The 21530-nt window shown below is 44.8% G+C and overlaps 1 protein-coding gene across 1 annotated transcript; it reads right to left on the minus strand.

Annotated features, from left to right (window-relative positions):
* Positions 1-10862: 10862 nt before the first annotated feature.
* On the minus strand, positions 10863-20580 carry LOC309451806 (Na(+)/dicarboxylate cotransporter 3-like; the record flags this gene model as incomplete). The annotated part of the gene is made up of 9 exons (XM_082076507.1): positions 10863-11048; positions 11639-11776; positions 12115-12276; positions 12635-12747; positions 13988-14085; positions 15047-15151; positions 16947-17042; positions 19379-19504; positions 20395-20580. Coding segments are annotated over 9 exons (1210 nt in total), but the record flags the coding sequence as incomplete, so codon positions are not given.
* Positions 20581-21530: the final 950 nt, after the last annotated feature.

The following is a 21530-nucleotide window of genomic DNA, read 5'->3' on the forward strand; positions in this document are numbered from 1 at the left end:
GACTGACTTTCGTCTGGTTTTCTTTGGAAATCTTTCTTTCTGGCTCCAGATGTCTCTACACAAACATTCATGAACTGATTTTTACACATCGAAGCCTTATACAGCAGACTTTCAAAGCGGTGTTTCTTGTTACACAACCATATATACTAGAAAGCTGCCAGGATGAGTTGCACGATTTATAGAATTTAACTTTGGCTTTTTTGCTGCAAAGTCTGTCCTGACATTTTTCTCTTTTAGTAAATCACAGTGAACAAATGAGACATACGAAACTTCCAAAGGGAATTTTAGTAGTGTCCCGTTTGAGAGCCATTTGACAAATGCGCTGGGATAACTGCCCAGCTCAACAGATATTGTATTTTTCCATGCTGGTACTTTGCACTTGCTGAAAGTCGTCTTTGGGAATCGAAGTGAGGGTAATCTCAACTCTAAGGGTATTTTAACTTGAGAAGAGTTAGGAATTCCTCACTATAGATTTTATGTCAGGAATCATCTTTCAGAGTTCAAATTTAGTAAATCTTACTTAAACCCTTTACAGGGGGATAGGTACAGGCCAAAAGCTGAGTTCCAGGAACAAGTGAACTAGGTGTAGTCCAGTGAGTGACTTGGTTTATGGCCAATACTTGTACAGCAGTAGGTCAATCTCTGACTGAAAATGATCAGTGTAGATGAAGTGACTGGAAAGTCAGCTACTGATCTACTGAACTTTGGACTGCTGGGCCAGGAAGACATTAAAATCTTAACGAGTGCCCGGAGTCCAATCTGTGCCCCCGCTTCCAGCACAGGGTACCTGTGACTTGCCCAGGGACTCCTCACTGTTACACAAGCAGCCCAAGCTCAGGGGCTATAAACTCCTTTTGTCTTCATAGTGTGCAAAATCGCTTTAGGAGGGCGCTCGCAGCCACCTAGTTTTCCACTGCCAGTCACATGGTGTCGCAGTACGAGACCTTACTGGACATACGACGAGATGAGCTACAGACAGGCCACACAAGTAGCCCACAGTGGAACCCTCTCTTTTTCTTCTGATGTTCCTCAAGGGTCACAAAAGCCAAAAGCTCTTATCACGGAGACCAAACAACAGAAGCTCAAGCATAGCCTTGGATTTAGAATGTGGATATGCCCCTAATGACTCGCTTTTACATCTCATGTATGCGTGACAACAACCAAGACTACACTAAAGTCAAGCGAATTGCAGGAACAGAAATGAGAGAAGCTTGTAAATTGCACCTCTAGGGGAACTAAAAAGACCGCAACACCCTTCCCCTGCAACACTTCACAGCGCAGGAAGTTAGGGTGTCTAATTAAATGTGTCCCTACTTGGAAATAGACTCACAAAAGGAATTCTGCAACATTTTTTGTGGAAGTTACACTGATCTCTTTCTAGCAAAGAGCAGCAGCAAAGTGCAAAGTGCAACAGGGTTACCCTGAGGACAGGACAGTGCAATACTTGAACAACAGGCAAAATTATTAAGCAGATGAATGAAATAAAAGTATGTTTTCCTCTGAAAGTTAGCAACCAGCACTACAAGTCTCTGAAGCAAGGGAAAAGGAGGAACAAAATATTTTGAATCATTTTGGACAAACACCCACGACAATATGAAGTCATTAGTCACTTAGGAACCATAACTGCTTCATTCCAGAGGGGTTACAAAAGCAGCTGCTGACGCTTGACCGTGGTGAAGGGATGGACTGGCGGGTGCCAGTTTAGGACGTAGGCCAGTCTGAGAGGTTCTGGTGGCTTGGTGAGCACCACTGTGGATGTGATACACATAGGTAAAGGAGGTGACTGCAGCCGACACAGAAAAATGTTCTGAGATTTATTTACTTATGTGAGTAGCAAGGAAGAAGAAAAGAAATAGTCATGCTCCAGAGGGAGCAACGTGTAACGCCTGAAGCAATCACTGTAAGTACTGAATGGCTGAACTTGAGATGTGGTTGATGCGGTTTGTCACTAGGGTTGTGTGTGAAGATCAGGTAACATCAGAGGCTTGTGGCTCTTATGGTTTCCAAGGAATATGATTTAAGGATAAGAGAAAAAGACCAACTAAAGCAGCTCTGAACAGCAACCAAATCCATTTGAGGCGATTCCCAGAACAAGTTTTGACAGCCTGAACATCCTGGAAACTTCCAAGAGGAGGAAGGACCTTTGAATTACAATGTAAGTGGAGACATACCATACCAGATATACTGCAGCCAAGCATGAAAAGTTCTAGTGTTTCTCTTTCAGGACAGGGCTAGCATGAATGTCATGTAAGCACTCTCTTAGTCTTTGTGGTATCAAAACAAAGTTTCTAAAAATGGTGCAAGAAGCGTTGGTTTGGGTTATTTTTTGTAAAATCATGGAACAGTGTGGGTTGGAAGGGACCTTTAAAAGCCATCCAGCCCCTGCCATGGGCAGGGACATCTTCACCCAGACCAGGTTGCTCAGAGCCCCATCCAGCCTGGCCTGGGATGTCTCCAGGGATGGGGCATCTACCTTAGAAACAGCTGTTGGAGTGTAATTTCTCCTTTTTCAGTTTTTATTTTTCTTTGTAACTTAAAATTCAGACTAATTTTTTCTTAAGTCTTTACTGAGTGTTAAAACATGATCAGTTGTAGACTGGCTTGGAGTTTGCCCTGATAAAAACTACTCATGGTTAACAGTTTGGTTGTTTTTTTTTTAAATAAAACTTTTGCTGACATAGGAGTATGGAGCTGCTAACAGAACAGGTAAACGGATACTTGTTTCTGGTGGGAGTTTATAGTTTCACATAAGTCGGAGACATTGGAGATAAAACCAACTCACAGTTGTTAAACAAAACCTGAAGTGACATTGACCAATCTGGAAGTTAAGCAATCAGGAAATGCTCCCTTTTCCTTCATAAGGCTTTTACATCCTGCCACACTCCCCACTTCCTCATACTTAAAGATAAGTTCTTCGTGGCACACCTGTTTTCCTTTGTAGGAAGTTCTTGTTCTCTTGGGATTCAAGAGAACCCATTTCCTCTGAGTAAGTAATTTTGGTATCTCCTCCCATAATTACACCCACACTGAGTAGGAACATTGGCATTAGACATTATACATTATAGGAACTAGTTAATTCATTTGACAAGTCTATGGGTATTAATAACAACTGCTAACTACCTCTCCCTTCTTTCAAATTTCAGCTGACAGCACAAAAGGATCGCTGGGTTTTTTCTTTCTGTGATTAATGTGACCTGGACATCCCTGAAGAGCAAAGTAGGAGGTGTATACAGTTCTTAGAAGCTGAGGGAATGGCAGGTGAGTTCTGCATGTCATTTGCTTCCCTTCAGCAGGCACTTTATTCAGGACTGTTGCCTTAAGATACATGCCCTGTAGTTATCTGCTCAGATTTCATATCTGAAGGAAAGTTTATATTGTAGTTTGTTCTTGCACTTCATTTTTGAAGATTTATTGTTGTCATTATTAAGACCTGTTTAAGATTAACTTCTGAGCACAGCAGAGGACACTTTGAGAGGGGGGAGAGAGAAAAAGCAAAATTCCCATGGCTTCAGAAGGCACCATGCAGAAGTCCACCTGAACCCTTGTTAAAAACTTTTAAAACGCTATTTCAGAGATGTGTTATGCTTTGCATTAACAAAATTAATGTAATCCATCCTAACGGAGCTGTGAGCATGGAGCCTATAGATGGGAATTCAAAGACGCATTAAAACCCTACCAAAGGAAAACAGTAATGGCAATATCTCTGCATTTTGAAGTTTAAAATTAAGATGATTATTGAAGTGGGAAATTGCAAAGCAGGGTTCTCTCTCATTTAGTGATGAAACAAACACTTTCAAATCAGTTCTTAAAATGTTGCTTAGCAGGGAAAGCAGCAGCCTACTGTGGTTCGCTGCTGTCCCGTATTCATGCTAAAGATTCTCTTTCATCCAGCCCATCAGTGCTTGCTTACATTACTTCTTTGTGGTCTTAAACTACAATCAAACAATTTCTTCTTCCTGGAATTTAATTATGGCACCTTTTTGTGTAAGTTATATTTTACTTTTGTTTCTTCTCCAAATGTTATATGTAAAAAATAGTTTAATATGCAGCTGTACTGTTTCAGATCTGACTTAGTATTTTATTGCTATGCTATACGGAAGCTTGTCTGAAGATCCATTCTATAACAGTGCATGGTGTCATAGGCCTTCGTCCACCTTTTCCATCCCACTCTTTTTTGTTGTTGTTGTTTTCTTTCAAATTACCATTAATGGTGGTGGTCACGTCCCCCAATCCTGTCCCGCACTTTCCCCAGTCTAATTGTATTTATGATACCAGCATTAATGAAAGTGACTTGGAAGAATCTTCACCAACATACTTGCCCTGAGCATTTGCCAAAACTTGGGCTGCAACGCTCAGGTTATTCTCTGTGGAGTCTCCTCGGCAGATACAACCGCACAGGACAGGGCCTCTCAGAGCTCCCAAAGACAGTGTAATTGCTCAAGTTCAAGTGTGGTGATAAACACAAACTACAGAAGGGAAAACCAATCTTCAGTCTTGCAAAGGTCACATACACATTTGCTTGCTAAAAAGGTAGTTTAGCACTTAAGGTGGCAAGAGCCGCTTTACAGGTTTTAAACCTCAGACCATAATAACAGTATGTGTGCAGGAGGTCACTTGACATCAGAGAACTCCAAGCACACTGTAAGTCATCAGAATTCTTCTATGACATGAAGGTAGTGCCCACTAGAACAGGAGTCCCAGTGGTCCAGTTGTCACTTTCAATCAAGCTAAATTCAGTCAGACTGATTTCTTTGCCAGAAGCTCCAACTGATGTCCTGAAATACCTCTTGTTCATTTATGTAAGACGGATGATCTCTCACTAAGCATCTTTCCCTACTCTAGGCCAAATGGCATCAGGAGGTAAGCAGGAAAAGTAAGATGTCTTAATAGCCATTTCTGGGATACTAAAAAATATGTATGTTGAAAATGTAGAGGGGCTACAGGCCACTTTATTTGGTGCTGACAATTAAATGACACTGATTTGCACCTGTCCAGTGATAAAACAGCATCCAGCATTGTATAGGAAATATGTAAGTCCTCAGTGTATGACAGCCCTGCAAAAAAAGGCAAGCAAATATTTCTACCATTGATCACTAGACTTAATCAATTTAATGGGGTACCTGCTTTTTAGTTGTCCTTCCTCTGCCAAAAGGTAACTGCTCTTAGGAACCTCATCATGCCACTTAACAGCAAATTACTTCTTTCCATGCTGGCTGCTTCCTCATGTCTTTTGTTCTGTTTTACAGATTTGACACCAACACGTATCAGCTGGCAACCATCGGTAAACGCAGGCACACACCATACTGACAGCTATACCAGCACCAAGCTGACTGTGAGGCGAGGACAGGCTTTCACTATTACCCTGTACTTCAACAGACCAGAGCAGACTGGAGAGAGCCTGGCATTTGTCACCGAAATAGGTAACGCTCCCTCTCAGCTTAATCCACATTCCCATAGAGTTGTATTCTTTATCCCTTGTACTTCTCACGTTATTCTATTTAGAGACAAAATTTTTCTTCATGTATTTTTAACGCTTCCTCCCTTAATGTGGTCATTAAGTGTGAGGTTAATATCAAAACCATGCTCTGGAATGGAAAGCAATTACCTCTTCTTTCTGGCAGGACATCCCCCTCAGAATCCCATCGTACGAGAGCTGTATTTAACCTCTCTGGGGTGGGGGCAAGTGGCTGGAGCGCTACCCAAGGACCCTCCGAGTCCAGCTACTTTACAATATGCAGCCCAGCCAACGCTGTCATCGGATGACACAATCTCATCCTCCAGGTAACCTGAGGGAACCAGATCTTCTCCAGATTCTTGGGGCAGTTTGTTTCATCCATGGTGCCCAGGCAGGTACCAACACCTTCACTCTTGAACGTAACTGACCTATTTGCTTTCCTATCTGCACAGTGAGCTTACTCCCTCAAGCTACCTCTCTTTGGGTCACCAGCAGCAATCTTGGCTATCTCCTCAGAGGTCTGGTTTTATTACATTAAAAAGCTGCTGCCACTGCTGCTCCCACCCCTCTTTTATCCTAACAAAATGTGCTATATGGGGTAATATCACAGACTTTCTTCAAGACTGAGCAGATCACTTTTTTCTGTAGACAAGGGCTGACAGATAAGTGCAAGTACTTCTCAGAACATGAAGCAAGCATACAGTAATGTCCTTGACTTACACCCTGTCCTGGTTTTGTTAAAAAAAAAAGTTTCTCTTTTATTGAATTTGCCTGTCAGCTAAAGCTTCATAATAGCTGCATTTTCCTGGAGAACCAGATACATGTTTTGGTGAACATAGCAAAGGAATGCGAGGTTATTGATAAGCATGGATGCACCTCTCGTGAGAGGGACAACGAGAAACAGGTGACCAAGAAACTGACCAACTGTATATAGCATCCCATTCACATGAATACTCCACATAGAAGTGGGAGATCATGTGGATCTCGTCCCTTTTTCGTCCCTTCTGCTTATGGTGACATTAGCAGAGGACCTTGCTAGTCGTCCCTGCGAACTGAGGCCTAGTGAGAGACTGAATCCAGCTCCGGTTGGCTGCAGAGTCCAGTCCAGGACTTCGGGTGCCGGCTCTGCAGTTGCTGAGACATTCAAGATTGGTTTTGTATATTTTGTATTATTTTCTCTATTCTTATTAGTAGCATTAGTAAAATATTTTTAATTTTTCCAACTCTCTTCTCTCTGTCCTTTCTTCCCTCCAAATTGCCTGTCCTGAGTGGGAAGTGGGGAGAAGGAGAGGCAAGAGGGGGAAGGGAGGGGAGAGGAGGTTAACAATACATCTGCCAGGGTTTTATTGTCACCCTCCAATCTAAACCCTCGACACACCTAAATCAAAGCAAGACCACTCTTGTAGATGTTAACTGCAGACAACAGCTCAACTTAATAAAAACTGATGGAGGCCTAGTGGGCATTTCCCTTATCTTTCACCATGGGGTGAAAAAGGGCATCTCCATTTTTTATTTTCGCAGCCTTGGCACGTTGCAGGAGAAATGCTATTTCCTAAGCACAGATTGTGCAAGTAAGCAATATCCGTAAACCTAGATTAGCCTTAAAATATACCACTCCAGAGTTAAGGGAGCTCTTAGCCAGCCAAGTGACTAAACAGCTTATGAAAGAAAAGTAACCAAAACAATCCACTGTTTTCTTCTGTGACCATACATTAGTCAAGGGCCACTAACAAACATCTCAGGAACCAAGACAAAAAAAAAGCTGCTAATTAGCTCAGGCTGTCTCAGAAAACAGGAATTACAGAAGCATGTCCAGAAAACTCAGACTATCTCTGCATAGATAGTCCTGAGGGAAAACCCTTCCCAAAACCTCCTGAAAGATCACCTGAGGTGTAACTGATGGAAACTACACTGCAGGGACTGAAATATCTGACAGCTCTTGGACTGGAACGCTGGAGTAGCAGTTGTACTCATGAGACCAGGCAACTTGTTCTCAGATGAAAACAGAGAAAAATTAAGCTGCACCTTCCAGTTTAAAAATAATGATTTTGCAAAAGAGCCCTCCAGATTTATCAGCTGATGCAATGACCACTGCCAGACAAAAGGAAGCATCCTCAAAGGAGGGTGCTGCTGAATCAGATTCGCAGAGCGGAATAGCTCCCTGATGCTGACAAACATGAACAGGTTAAATCTGAGGGCTTGTTACTGCTATACTAAGTGTCAGAGCAGAAGGAAAATAGAAAAATTATTTTCTCAGCAAAGGCTAAATGGCAGATCTGGTCTGTAGATGCAGCTCCACATGGGACCTTACTCATTAAGCTACAAAAGACTGGAATTAATCCATAAACTGTAATATCAGCAAAGAACTACTTACAAAGGAACAGTGGACTAAAGATAAAAGGAAAAGCACTGAGCTGGAGAAAATCCACTAGTGGAGCCTTAAGAGTCATTTGAAAAAAACACTCTGATGGTTCATTACTGACTTCGACATGCTGACATGAAGCAGCGTCGTCCGTACGCAGATGTGCTGGGATACCACACAGAAATAACTGGCTGATCTTAGAGACTAGAGAAAGGATAAGATATAATAATACAAGACCATATGTTTAGGGAGAAGCAACAATAATTTCAGTGGCAAACTTACCAGCTGGAAATCATGAAGAACGTGCCAATACTCGTTAATCAAAGAACGAGAAACAAAGGGTAATGGCCCTGAAAAAGGCAAATGCAATCTTAAACTGTGAAAGTGCACGAGTTACTCAAATTTAAATCTTACTGCCATTGTACATTGTCCAAATGACAAGATCTCATTTGGAATTTTCTTTCAGTTTATCTTTCCTGAGCAAGAATTATGAATTAGAACAGGTTCAGTGTAGAGTTACTAGGATAAGTGAACACATGAAAAGCCTTTTGGACAAGACAAAAAATTTAAATTAGCAAGCCAAATGCAAGTATTTCTCCGGGTGTCGTAGTTTTGCCCCAACCCCACAGCCGGCAACTAAAAGCACCTGCGGGCCGCGCCCGGCCGCGCGGGAGAGCGGAATTAAGAAACAAAAGGCAAAAGTTGCCTGTTGGGATAAGAGCAGTTCAACGAAACAGCAGAAAGAGAAAGAAAAAGAATAAATGCAAAACGAGAGATTCACACGCACCCTCCGCCGCGCGGGACCGGAGCGCACCCGCATCCGCCCAGCTACTCACCCGGGCGGCCCGGAAAGCACCGAACGGACGGGAAGTAACCGATCGGTGCCGGAGAGAACCGAGAGATAACGGAAAGAACCGAGCCTGGGCGGAGCGAGCCGAGCCGAGCCGGGCCGGAAAAAAACGAGGTAGGCCGGAGTGAGCCGAGCGCGGCCGGAGAGAACCGAGCCCGGCCGGAGAGAGCCGAGTAGGATCGGAAAGAACCGAACCCGGCCGGAGCGAGCCGAGCGCGGCCGGAGAGAGCCGAGCGCGACCGGAGAGAACCGAGGCCGGCCGGAGAGAACCGAGTGCGATCGGAAAGAACCGAGCCCGACCGGAACGAGCCGAGCCCGGCCGGAGCGAACCGAGCGCGGCCGGAGAGAACCGAGCCCGGCCGGAGAGAACCGAGCCCGGCCGAAGCTAACCGAGCCGGGCCGGAGCCAGCCGAGCCGGGCCGGAAAAAAACGAGGCAGGCCGGAGCGAGCCGAGCGCGGCCGGAGCGAGCCGAGCCCGGCCGAAGCGAACCGAGCCAGGCCGGAAAAAAACGAGGCAGACCGGAGCGAGCCGAGCGCGGCCGGAGCGAGCCGAGCCCGGCCGAAAAAAAACGAGGCAGGGCGGTGAGCCGAGTGCGGCCGGAGTGAGACGGGGTGTCCCCAGCAAAGCCAGCTGCCGGGGCCGCACCTCTTTAGCACGGCACCCCTGGGACACCGGGCTGGGAGCCTTTCCAGTCTTGTTACTCCTCTGCTTAACAAGGCTCCGTTTTGGCTCAGACTGGGAGGGAGACCCCGCTGCCGCCCCGCTCCTCCCGGGGAACCACTGCCCACATCAGGGGGTGAAGCTAAGGGCGGGGGAGGCTTGGGCTCTGCTTTTCTCCTCTCAGCCTACAGGGCAAACAGGACGATGTGACATGCTAACAACTGTGCTTTATTGTATGTTTTCCACAATCGTTGAGGATTTTGTTGAACATTAGGATTTTATTTTATTTTTTAAACTTGACTGATAGAAGTTCCACATTCAATTGGTTTTGGTGGTTTCAGTTCAAACGCCACAAGTCTCCACCTCCCGAGGGTAATCCCCGCAGCAGCACCTGCGGCTGGTGAGCATCGCCCTGCCTGCGCTCCCAGCTGCTCTACGGGAGATGTGCTGGGTCCCTGCCCCGGACAGTCTGTCTTGCCAGTTCCGTCGGTTTACATTGTCAGTGAAATCTCTCCCAGCACAGGGATCCAGTCATACACCTTCCCTAAACCAAGAATCAGACCCTTTATCATTCAATCCATCTATTTCAAATGACTGATCTTTAAATATTTTAGATTCTTACAGGAAATAATATCAATCAGATAAAGTGGTGATTAAAATCACAGTCTATGTGCAATGCTTTCATTGAAAGTACCCTAGCAATGTGATTTTGAAAGATGTTAAGAATCAAAGCCTGTTTTTCGGATATGCCAATGTTATTCCAAGGCAAGTTGTCCACTGACCTGTGACTCACAAGTGAGTCAATCTCACAAACCTGACAGGCCTCATTCACCAACGGTGAAACACTGGCCACGTCCAAAGTTACATCAGAAATTAATATGGTCTCAAACACCCGTCTGTGTACTCAGCGCAAAGAACCAGGTAGCAATTACTGTCCCAGGTTTTCAAAACATGGAACGAGTTTGGAAACAAACTGTTGCCTTCCTGTTTCCCGAGCATGGAGTAATGCACTGAGTCCTACCAACACATCTCCTGAATCATCCCTTCATGAGAAAATTACTCATGAGATGGTAAGGAGACCCCAACCTCCACATCCTGTCAGAAGCACCCGACCGCACTGCCTGGCCAGGTTCCGATACACTCACTCACACTGGGTTGCACATAACGAATCCAGTTGTCTCCCCGCTCCAAAATGAGCAGGGTATCAGAAGCTAGAGCAGCAAAGCTCACTAGCTCTCATGGGGCAGAGGCATCTACCCAAAGGTGCCTGACGCTTACAGGGCTGTCCAGTTAACAACCACCCACGGCAGATCGACTCTGGGAGAGTCTGATTGGTACCTGTGGAAGGTAGAGAAAGATCTTCAGAGAAAATAGCAAATGGATGTCGTGACACTGACCAGTATTTCTAAAAATAAAATGAAACCAGGGGTCCCATACAGTGTGAGCAGGCACATGGCTTTCCTCCTGTGCATACTCTGACGATTCCAGTGCCCGAATCCTAAGTGAGTGAGTCCTTCCCCAGGGATGGCTTTGTTCATATTTTATTTAGTGCACTTAAAGTGACATTTTCTACAGCTGTCGAGAGTGAGGTGTCGTTTTGTGCATGGATATTGGCCCATACAGGGAAGGTCCCCAGCTGGAAGATGCTCTTGGCCCATGTGTTCATAGCCAAGCTAAGAAGCAGAACTCCCATAAGATTCATGAGCAACCCAGTTCTTGCCTACAAAAGAAACACAAAGACAACTGTTTAGACTGGACATCTACAGCCCGTCAAGCATGAAGGTATTTGAATATAAACATTTTAAAAGCTGAAGGCTTAATTGCCGCTAATTTTAGCAACATTTTAAGTGGGCTTTCTTAAGCCAAAGGCCATTCTGCAGATGCTTACCAAGCTTTGATCCATCAAAAACATTACCATCTGTTTAGCCTCAGGAATGTGAGCAGGAACTGGGACTGAGCCTAATTTTACTCGTAAGATTTCTCTGCGCTGGGGAACTTTTCCTGCATCTAGAAACCTATGAGAGCTGAGCTGCTGCCACTGGCAGGAACAGGAGCAGGGTCTGGGAGATGCTGAGCACATTCAAGACCAGCTTTGTCACCATTTGGAGCCACAGTGGCTCCAAATTTCAAAGGGCCAGACTTTATACAGGCTCTTTCTGCATACCTGTGCCTTCAAATACTGCCGAGAACGGCATTAGACTTCAGCCTTTTCACTTTAGCACAAGTTGAACTGGTAACACTTCTGAAAATTACCGTTTTTAACACTCAGGCTGATTGTTTTCAGCATTTTCGGTATCTAAAAGAACTTACCATATCCTTGACCATCAAGTGTCCAGAAGAAAATGCAATTGAGTTAGGAGGTGTTGAGACTGGCAGCATGAATGCATAGGAGCATCCTATAGTTCCTGGTATCATTAAATAGAGGGGATTTACTTTCAGACGAATGGCCTTGAAAAACAGAAGGGAACAGAAAATGTACCTTGCAGATTTGGAGTCATAGGCAGATAGATAAAGGAATGCAAACAGCTCCTACACTATGCAAAGCCCTACCCCACACTCTGCGATAAATAATCACATATCTCTCCAACAACATCTGAAGGATTATTATCCTTCTGTGTTCACGTTATGCTACAGGTACTCTCCAGAATTTCAAAGTGCCTGAAGCCCAGGAACAGGAGAACCATATGGCACTTGTCCCAGCACAGACACAACAAAACCTGCCCATGCAAGGAGCAGGGCAAGGACAGAGCAGGGCAACAGCTGGTCTTGCCAGGGGACTACCTTACCAGCTCTGCCAAGACAGGCAGAAAGATGATAATGGTGGCCGTGTTGCTGGCAAACTCCGTGAACAAGGCGATGACAATTGTGATGAGGATGACAGCCACAGGCGGTGGTACTCCCTCCAAGGGATGCAGGCGGCCTCCTATCCAGACAGACAAACCAGACTCCTGCAGAAAGGGAAAACAAACAAGCTGGAGAGCAAAGCTCTCGCCTCCCTGAACATAAATGGATCCCTCCTAGAACTGCAAATTACACACGACCTTCACTGACCCACACATGCACCTGTGGGAAGTGTCCTCAGGGTGTGTAACAACAAGCAGTTTGAAAGGAGCTGCAAGATGTCTTAACCTCCTTAGTTATCTGCTCCATATCATCATGACTTGGAGCTGCAAAACACATCCTTCAGGAGTTGTGACCCTGTAGATGCAAATCTCCCAGAGCCAACAAGAACCCAAGTGACACCCTGATAAGATCCAACTCCGTCAGACAGGATGACTGCAACGTGGTGTCTGCAGCAGGTCTCACCTCACAGCCCTTGGCCATGGCAAAGCCTCCTCCGAGCAGCAAGATGATGTTCCAGGGCACCGTCTCTTGGGCCTTCCTCCAAGTCAGCAAGGGCTGCATCTCTGTGTTTGGTGCTAAATGAAGAAAAAAGCCCTCACGTCAAACACCCATCCAAAGAGGACCACGTCAGTCATCATCTGATACAACGAGCTCATGGACCTGACACCAGGGCTGGAGCTTACTAAACATGAGTTGCTGATAAAATATACATATGGAAGCTCTTAAGGCAGACAATCAAGAGACCATTTAAGTTAACATCAAATCTTAAAAAAAAAAAAAAAATTCTAGAACTTCAAGATTTCTTTGAGGCTTTCTTGAGGGAACATTTAATATCAGGTTAATTTTTTCTCTGTAACAGACATAAACATTATCTTCAACAGATGGTAGTCTGTGGAAGGAGGAAATTTTCTAACATTTGAATTATGAAGATATTATTAATTCTCCACTTGCTGTTCAATAGCCAGCAAGTTTATAGCAAAGAGCTCATCTCCCTTAAAGGCCATCTCTTAATTCATGGTGAAGTGAGTGCTGTCATATGGAAGGATGCACTAATGGGACTGCAATTTTCTGCTGAACAAGGGCACACCTCTTTTACCCAGAGGAGCTGATTCAACATCTTCCTGCATATGAACAACACAAGTGTGCATGAATCAGAGCAACAGCAGTAACTGGTATTTTGTTCCCACAGACCCTGGGCAGAGCTGCACCATCCATGAAGGGCCTTCATCAGCTGCATCTCCACATTAACACCAAGTGGCTTATGAATTACAATTTGTATCTCATCGCTACTCGAAAAGAGAAACTCAAGACCACAAAAGAAGACTCCTGGTACCAGACCTGCTGGTGAGTTTGGGCTTTATGAGTTTAAATTCTGAGTCATTCTAGGGACTGAGGAAGGGCCATTATTTCTGAATATGGACAACTCGCCCAGCTCTGCCCTCTGGGAGGTTCCTGCTCCCACCTGAGGGACAGGAGCTGTTTGGGAGTCAGCAACCAAACCTCTGCTTCACAGTCAGTAAAGCAACACTGATTTCAGTTTTCTTCAACCCACCAGAGCGTTCTCTCTGACAGCTGTGTGAGCATCTGAGTCACTCCTGCAACCAGCAGCAGGGCGGCGACTCCTGAACCTCTGCTGGCACTTCAGGAAAAGACCCTCTGTGCAACCGCACCTCCAAACCACGGTGCTGCAGCCGGCCGGCGCGGCTGCGCGGGCTCGTGCGGGCCCGAGGTGGGGTAGCGTTGGCTCCGGCTTTGTGCCGCCCCGCCAGCGCACAGGTGAGGGCAGAGTCCTGCCCGGAGGGGTCCCCCACTCACCTTTCAGGTCAAACCACCACCTGAAGGAAGGTTTTTGCGAAGGGAAGAAGAACAAAATAATCACAATGGTGATTCCAGTAACCGCATCTGAGACAAACCTGTCCAAAAACAGCAGAAACACTGGTAAGAAAAAGCCTGTAAAACAACAAAGTTTATGAGAACAGGGATTTACAAAAGAAGATTACAAGTTTCCATCAGGTTTGAACAAGGTTCATTGTTCACAGTTCTTTTCTTTTTAATTCCCTGTCGAGCTGCATTTCTAAGATGGGCTTTGAAACCCCTAGAAAACTGCTCTGCAAATGTAAACACCAAGATCTAATCCCCACCACACTGATGCTCTGGCTGTTTTGCTTGTGGAATTGTGGTCAGTCCATGACGGGTTGCGAGGACAAATTTCCCCAGCTCATTGCAAGGAAGAAGGGATGCAGAGCCCAGACCTCTTCGCAAAATGATCACTGTACGGTGAAAGGCAAGCTCCATACAGTAAAGAGCTTAAGTATGTTTTTGATTGTAAGGAACTATTAACTGATGAGGAAAAAGTCTATAATTACTTTGCTGTATTAAGGAATCATTTATTAAGCTAGGTTTTATTGAAAAATAAAATGAAGGTCTCTTCCATTAAGAAATAACACCACCCTCTCTCACACCAACTCCTATATCCACTCATCCTCCCAAGGTATGGATGCCACAAGGGAGACAAACTCATCAAACAGACAGGATAGCACAAGGGATGAGCTCTTGCCATCCATCTTCAGCCTCCAGACGTCCAGTGCATAAAGAGTTCAGTATTTCACTGCAAATGTACCTATAAACAGCATTCTCAACATTAAAACCTTAGGGATGGCCTCAGATACACACGTGACAACTTCCCACTGGGTTTCATGTACCTCCTCCAAGAGAAAGAAACAATAAAGCTGGCTCTGCTTCTCAAAGCTCAGCTTAATTTATTTCAGGAAACCTGAGCAATAGTGTTAAGCGATACAATGAGAAACCCCAGAATCTCAATGACTTGGAAAGTCTATTGAAAAATATGACAGTGCAATGAAAATAAAGTCTTACCCTGGTGCGAACAAGCTTGCCCAACCTGGAATGAATTTGGGATCCCTGGAGAAGAGCATGATTGCAAAGATGCAGAAAAAGAAGAAAATTGCCTGTTCTGCAAACCTAAAATGGAAAGAAATGCAGTTAAAGTGCTGCTGGGCTAAAGGGGTCGATCCAACCTAGGACAAGTATTGAGCTGAGGCTGCAGCAGATTAGGTGAGAAGTTAGGCTGGTTTTCTTAAAATAACTACAGTGAAATATTGGAATAGCTTGTAAATCTCTTTGCAAATATTGATACTAGCCAGCAATTATCTCTTATTGGAAGGCATTAAGAAGAGGCAAGGCAGGCATCAGGAACGTACAGACCAGATGTCACAACACGCGTACGCGAGGCTGCCCCTCTGGGTACGGCAGAGGGAGGGCCCAGCGGCTGCTCGCGGCCGCTCCTCTCGGCACTGCCCTCTGGGACGTGCCCAGGGCACGGCCGGCCAGGGACGGATCCACTGCAGTCCAAGAAACGTAAAAGGATTGGCTGAGATTCAGTTCATATGAGACAGCAGGAACAAACTTCAAGGTCAAAACCTAAACAGCATCTCTTAGGTACATGACAAACAGCAGGGGAAATGGCAATATCATTCACTTAATATCAGGCTTGACTGCAGTCAGCCAAGATTTAACCAAAGCAACAACTCAAAACACTGTTTAAAATCTCCCGAAGCACAAGGAAGAGCATTTAAGCTACTGGGAAGAGGCCACTCGCATTGATTTTAAGTTATGGGTTTGCTAATCAAATTGGTAGAGCACAGCTTAATGGACTTTCTCACTCCTAGACCTCAAAGTGGGACTTTGATTCTTTCAGAGACATTTTGCAGGCTGCTTGATAATGTACTGAATGGAACAAGTAAACCAATTTCTTTCATTTACAGCACAGGCACAGACAATTGTCTTTGAAGAACCACTCCATTTTCCACTCAACAGCAATAATTACAATGTTGATAGCAAGACACAAACATCACTGAATCTTCACAGCATCGCTGTGAGTATGAAAATATTATTTTACAGATGGAGACACACAGACCATTTAAGGCTAAGACTTAGAGTTTCAAAATCCTTCACTAGCCCTGATTGCCCAGAATATTGGTGGCCGGACACACCGAGGGTTTGATTCTTGGAGACACGCAGCTTCTCCTGTTCCCCCTTTTTTTGGCATTTCTCATAAGTCTAAAACTCATGTTTCTTTCTGCTGGTTCCTTCTCCAAAATATGATCCCCATTACTGCAATTCGCACCAAGCTGTTTCCAGAAGACAAGACCTTCGAGAAACTACAATAAGAAGCTACAAGTGTCTTGTTCTTTCTTCACCTAATACAGCTGAAGAAGTTATTCAGAAAAAATAATGTATTCCGTGACATGGATCTGACTTCTGTCCATATACTTTCTTTGAGCAGCTAATTAGTGTTCTTAAAGCATATTCACAATCCATATGATTCATATCTATCAAAGGATTCATCAGCCTTCTTAACAAATACTTCCAGCTTTGCACAACAGATATGCACAAACCTTCACCATTCAGACTGTGTTGGTCAGTACGTAACACACACAAGATTGGTTTTGTCCCCGGAGTAAAAAAATTACAAACAGTAATTAAACAACCCCGCATGAATTCACTCTATAATATGAACGTCATTCTTGAGAAGGCTGGAGTACAAGCTGCTATTTGCAATTATTCCTGTAGGTGAAGGTGGAGAGGCTGAAGCATGCAAAAAGCAAACTTCAGCAGGTTATGAACACTGAGTGGAAACATCTATTTCACTTTCTTCTGAAAAAAACTCGGTTTTCACTAGGTCTCCACTCTTAAGACAGGACATTTCCAACCCACTTGATTTCTTTTTCATTTCAGTTCCATCTTTATCACTCACTTTGTTGGACCCAGTTTCTGATAGTCCTCCTTTATCACTTCTCTGGCTCGGGCTTCTGCATCCACTCTTACATTGGACTTTTTTGTTCTCCAGCCCCTGACAAGAAACAGAATTATATGTTTACACACCTCTAACATAAGTGACACAACAGTAAATGCTGCATTTTCTAATGCAGTACACACATGACTCTGCATATTTGTCCAGTGTCCGTCTGTTCTGCAAGGTTCAAAGAGCTGCACACCTCTGGTGGCTCAGTTTGCATTACTTTCAAATTGTGAACACTGATGATGAAGGTCTCTGCTGTAGACACAGGCCACAAGGCCCTATTTTATATATTCTTTCTCATTACATTCATACAAAGGAGACCTGCAGAGGTTAGGAAGTTTCCTTTCATTTATATTCTAAACCAATTCCTCCAACATGGGCTGTGATTGCCAAAAGAATGTCCCAGCACTGAAGGATTTCCTCATCTCTAGGAGATACCTACTTGGGCAGAAGAACTAGGAAGAGGGGGACACAGAAAATTAACGTCTCTTCACTTCTCGAGTCACTTGCAATTTCCTGAGTGATCCCAGGATGCTGCTGAGGATCAACAAAAATGTGAGGAATTTTTAACTGGCCGGGAATGTTAATGTGCTCTTGGCTAAGCCTCTTAGCTGTAAGCTGATGGCACACACTGATTGCAGTATGTGCATACAAATGATACATTCATATCTCACACTCCATCTCCCATCACATCCCATGCCACTGAACCTTGTTTCTAACCCTGACTGTGACCTTGATTAAAGCAGCAAACCCCAGCTTCCTGTACCAGGCGCACCCACCCAGCCCCAGGGCGCCTGCACTTCCTTAACGTGTCACTTTCAAAGGGACATCCTGGCTGAACCTTCTATGTGGATGAATGGTTGATCAATCAGAAGGTCCTGAACCTCAAAGAGATATGCCTAGCCCTTCAATTTCTGATTTTTTGCAGGGTGTTATTAAACGGCAGCTTCAGCTCAGCTCAGCCAGCCAGTACCTAAGTCTTTTACTTTCTTTTGGATTCAAACAAAGACACCCCACTATTGCAGCCATGTCCATCTGCCTGGACTGTGCTGCAGACACCAAGGACTTGTCCACATAGAAAGTCCAGTCACGATCCCCGAGTCATTGCAGCCAGAGCAGCCCAACAAACTCCTGCAGACACTCAGTTGCACTTGTCCAGCTTTGCAATGTCTCTACCGAGGCACTTGGCCACTGGGGAATTCTGGTATCTGCGCTGGCCCAGCTATCCCAATAAAGCTGGGCTTTGTGCTGACAGAGACGAGCCAAACAAAACAAGAAGCATCACGTTCTCTGAGCACAAGACCAATTTTGCATTTCACCAGGGGCTTTGGCCAGCACAGCCAGGGCTTCATGGGCAGGACATCAGGGTCATGCCCCAACCGTCACCGTAGGACACAGGAATTAATTCAGGCTCCACAACACCCAAGCCCTGGGCAAGCAATGCAAAACAACACAGGTCTAAGTGGCTGCGACCCAGCAGAGCGCCCCACAGCAGCACACAGATCCTCCCGCAAAGCCCCAGGAGCACTTTAAGGATCGGTGTTTGGCATTTTCTGGATTTAAACTTTCCCATTGATTTTTTCCTGTCTCTGAGACAATGTAAATATTTGGACACCTGTTCTCTTCCCCAACACTCTACCCCCTCTACTTGTATTTTTAACTCAAAATAACAAAGACTTTAGTAAAGACTAGAAATTCTGTATGGTCCCTGGAGGATGCAGGACCGCGAGTTTGTTACTGTGACTTGTGAGAGCGCGCAGAGGGAAAACGGGCTCTAAAAGAACAAGAATGGCAAAGCGCAACTGTTTAAATAGCATACACTAGGGGCTGCGTGTATCCAGCAAAGATTTACCGGAAAAATATGTTACTCTCAGTTACAGATTAATATGTTGTTGTAAAATTAAGCCCTGTTATGAAGCAAGCTGTTCCAAAAGCAAGTTTCTGCCCCAGGAACAAATCCTAGCTCTTTTCTGTTCTAGGAGATTTTTACTAATTCCAGGGGAACCAAGATTTCAAACTGGTCTTCAAAGTTTGATCCTGCTTTTATTCTGTCAATGAAATTTGCTACAGGCTCAGGTCAGGCAACCTTAAAAAAATGCATGTTTAACGGAAGGAATATCTAATACATATTCTGTACACGAACATATCTCAGATAAAGTATATGACACTATCAGAGATCTTTAAGAAGCTGTTATGCAACAGGAATGCTTTAAAGAAAGATGACTTGCTACAGCATGAGCATCCTGAAGTTAGTGACGAAACCCCCCACCATCCATTAGATGATCTTGGGCAGAATCAGTAGCTTTAATATGAGAACCGTGATGAACATGTATTTTACGATGCTGGCACAACCAGATGATGTATACATATAGAGAATATAGACATACCTTAGGTTAATTCCTCCATACAAAATGGAGATCCATAGCCATCCCAGGAGAAGAAAAATCAGCATTAAAGGAAATGCAAACATAAACCAGGAACCAAAGTTCACTACATCACATTCTGGAAAATAACTAAGCAAATGGGGAAAATCAAGTTAATGCAAGAAGGGAAAACAATCCTTCAATTTAAGGGCAAACAAACATCTGAAATCAGCAGCAAAATATCCCACAAACTCACCACTGTGCACTTACAAGCTGTTCCTCTCTGTGCATTAGCTGTTACCCAGGTACTAGAAGCTGTGGGGAGTGTTGTGTTGGAACAACCCCCCCGGCCACCCCCTCTCACCAAGCCCCGCTGTGCAAGCCCACCGGGAAGGTCTGAAAACCTCTCTCCAGGTGCGCTGGTGTTTTCATATGATCATAATCCTGAACACCCAGGATCAAACCCTGCTATAATAACTGCTGGAGAGCCTGAACATGATCCTCCTGGGGATGCTGTACCCGCCTAGGAGAGAGTGAATGTTCTGCTTGTAGAGGCCAAAGTTAACAAATACCCACAGCCACTTAGGATGGCACAAATCTCTGCTCCTATGCACATAGGAGGCATTTTTTCTGACTATGAAAACAGGCCAGAAGCTTTGAGTTCCTTATTTTTCTTTCTACCATTCAGTGGTAGATGTAATTGCTCACTAAACACTACACAGGCTGTTTCATCAAAACAGTTACCAGATTAATTGTGTGTAATCAAGTTCCATTAAATTCGATGGGATTAAGAGCATCAGGAAGGTGAAGCACATATGCACTGGCTTGGCTGACAGCCTAACTGGGTGCACTGGAAACCTGCTTATTACAGCTAAGGCTGTCTCTGCTTTCATCTGCTCACAAAGTTTCACAAAATGCTCTAGAAGGGTCTAAATTTTACAAACTAGCCCTAAGCACAGAAGGGCATTTCCTACAGGGATGGCGAACACGTCTCTCTCTTTTCCAGGATTTACAGGGCTCTCCAGGACGGCCTCTCATACCTCTTCAGCTGTCCCAGGAGGATGAGGTTTGGTGCAGTTCCCGTCAGCGTTGCTGTACCTCCGATGCTGGCTGCATATGGGATTGAGATGAGGAAACCTTTCCATATATTTGTTTTGTATTCCTCCTCTTTCTTTAAATCTGAGAGCGTATCACTGGTAACCTCCTTCTCCTCTGTCAGATCTTTGCTTTAAAATAGTCCAAAAGAGAATCCAGTGAAAGCCCTGGTTTAAATACAGTGCAACCACTTCAGAGCCTTGACAGAAGGAAATTTCCCAGTTTTAGAAATCCAAGCTAACACCTGAGCAGCTCAGTGCGGCTGAGGGGCCTGCGTGGTGCACTGCCCCTTGGGACCGGCAGCCCTGCACAGGGCAGAGCGCCGTCAGCGCCCGTCCGTGGAGCTGCGGGCACGTGTGCCTTGCCCAGCCCCTCAGCAACTTGTAACGCTCGGCATGAGGTCCACAGGACCGCTAAAAGGAAAAAAAAATATATACATATAGCACTGAGAGGAGAGAAACATCTGTTCCTGAAAAGATGCTTCTTTCCCATCATTGTTATCAAAACAGGACCATCACCGGTGTGTAAATCCTGGTGGCTTCTACATCACCAGCTTCACACACTTGATGTTCCTGAGAAAAACCAAGGCACAATTCCGCAGCAGGAGACACCTCTGGCTACCATTTCAGAGTGGCTGGCAAATCTCTGCAATAATTTGGACATGCAGAGGGATGCTAGACACACAGAGGAGGATTTCTATCATCAGGCTGCTTAGTGATTGGAATGTTTGGTATAATCAAAACATTTCAATTATTGAATTTCAAATTCCTAAAACTTGGTCTAGCTCAGGGGATAATTCTCTCTCAACTCTCTAATACAAACTTTATAGTTAACTTACTCCTCAGTACTTGCCAGAAACTGCATCTCAGTTGGTACAGTGTAAAGTTTATTCTGCTGTAAAGATGCTGAAAAAGAAAGATGAGGACTTTAAAACAGTTCAAAGCATCTAGAAAATTCTCCTTGAACCAAACAGAGGAACGGAGGAAACTGCCATTTACAGACGAGGGGCCGCGCAATGGAAGTGTGGGCTCAGGCCGCGGGGACAGGAGCACCTGGCCGGGGTGAATAAGCCCGTCTCTTC

The sequence above is a fragment of the Streptopelia decaocto genome (genome assembly GCF_964273445.1).
Source record: "Streptopelia decaocto genome assembly, contig: HAP1_SCAFFOLD_264, whole genome shotgun sequence".
Lineage (NCBI taxonomy): Eukaryota > Metazoa > Chordata > Aves > Columbiformes > Columbidae > Streptopelia > Streptopelia decaocto.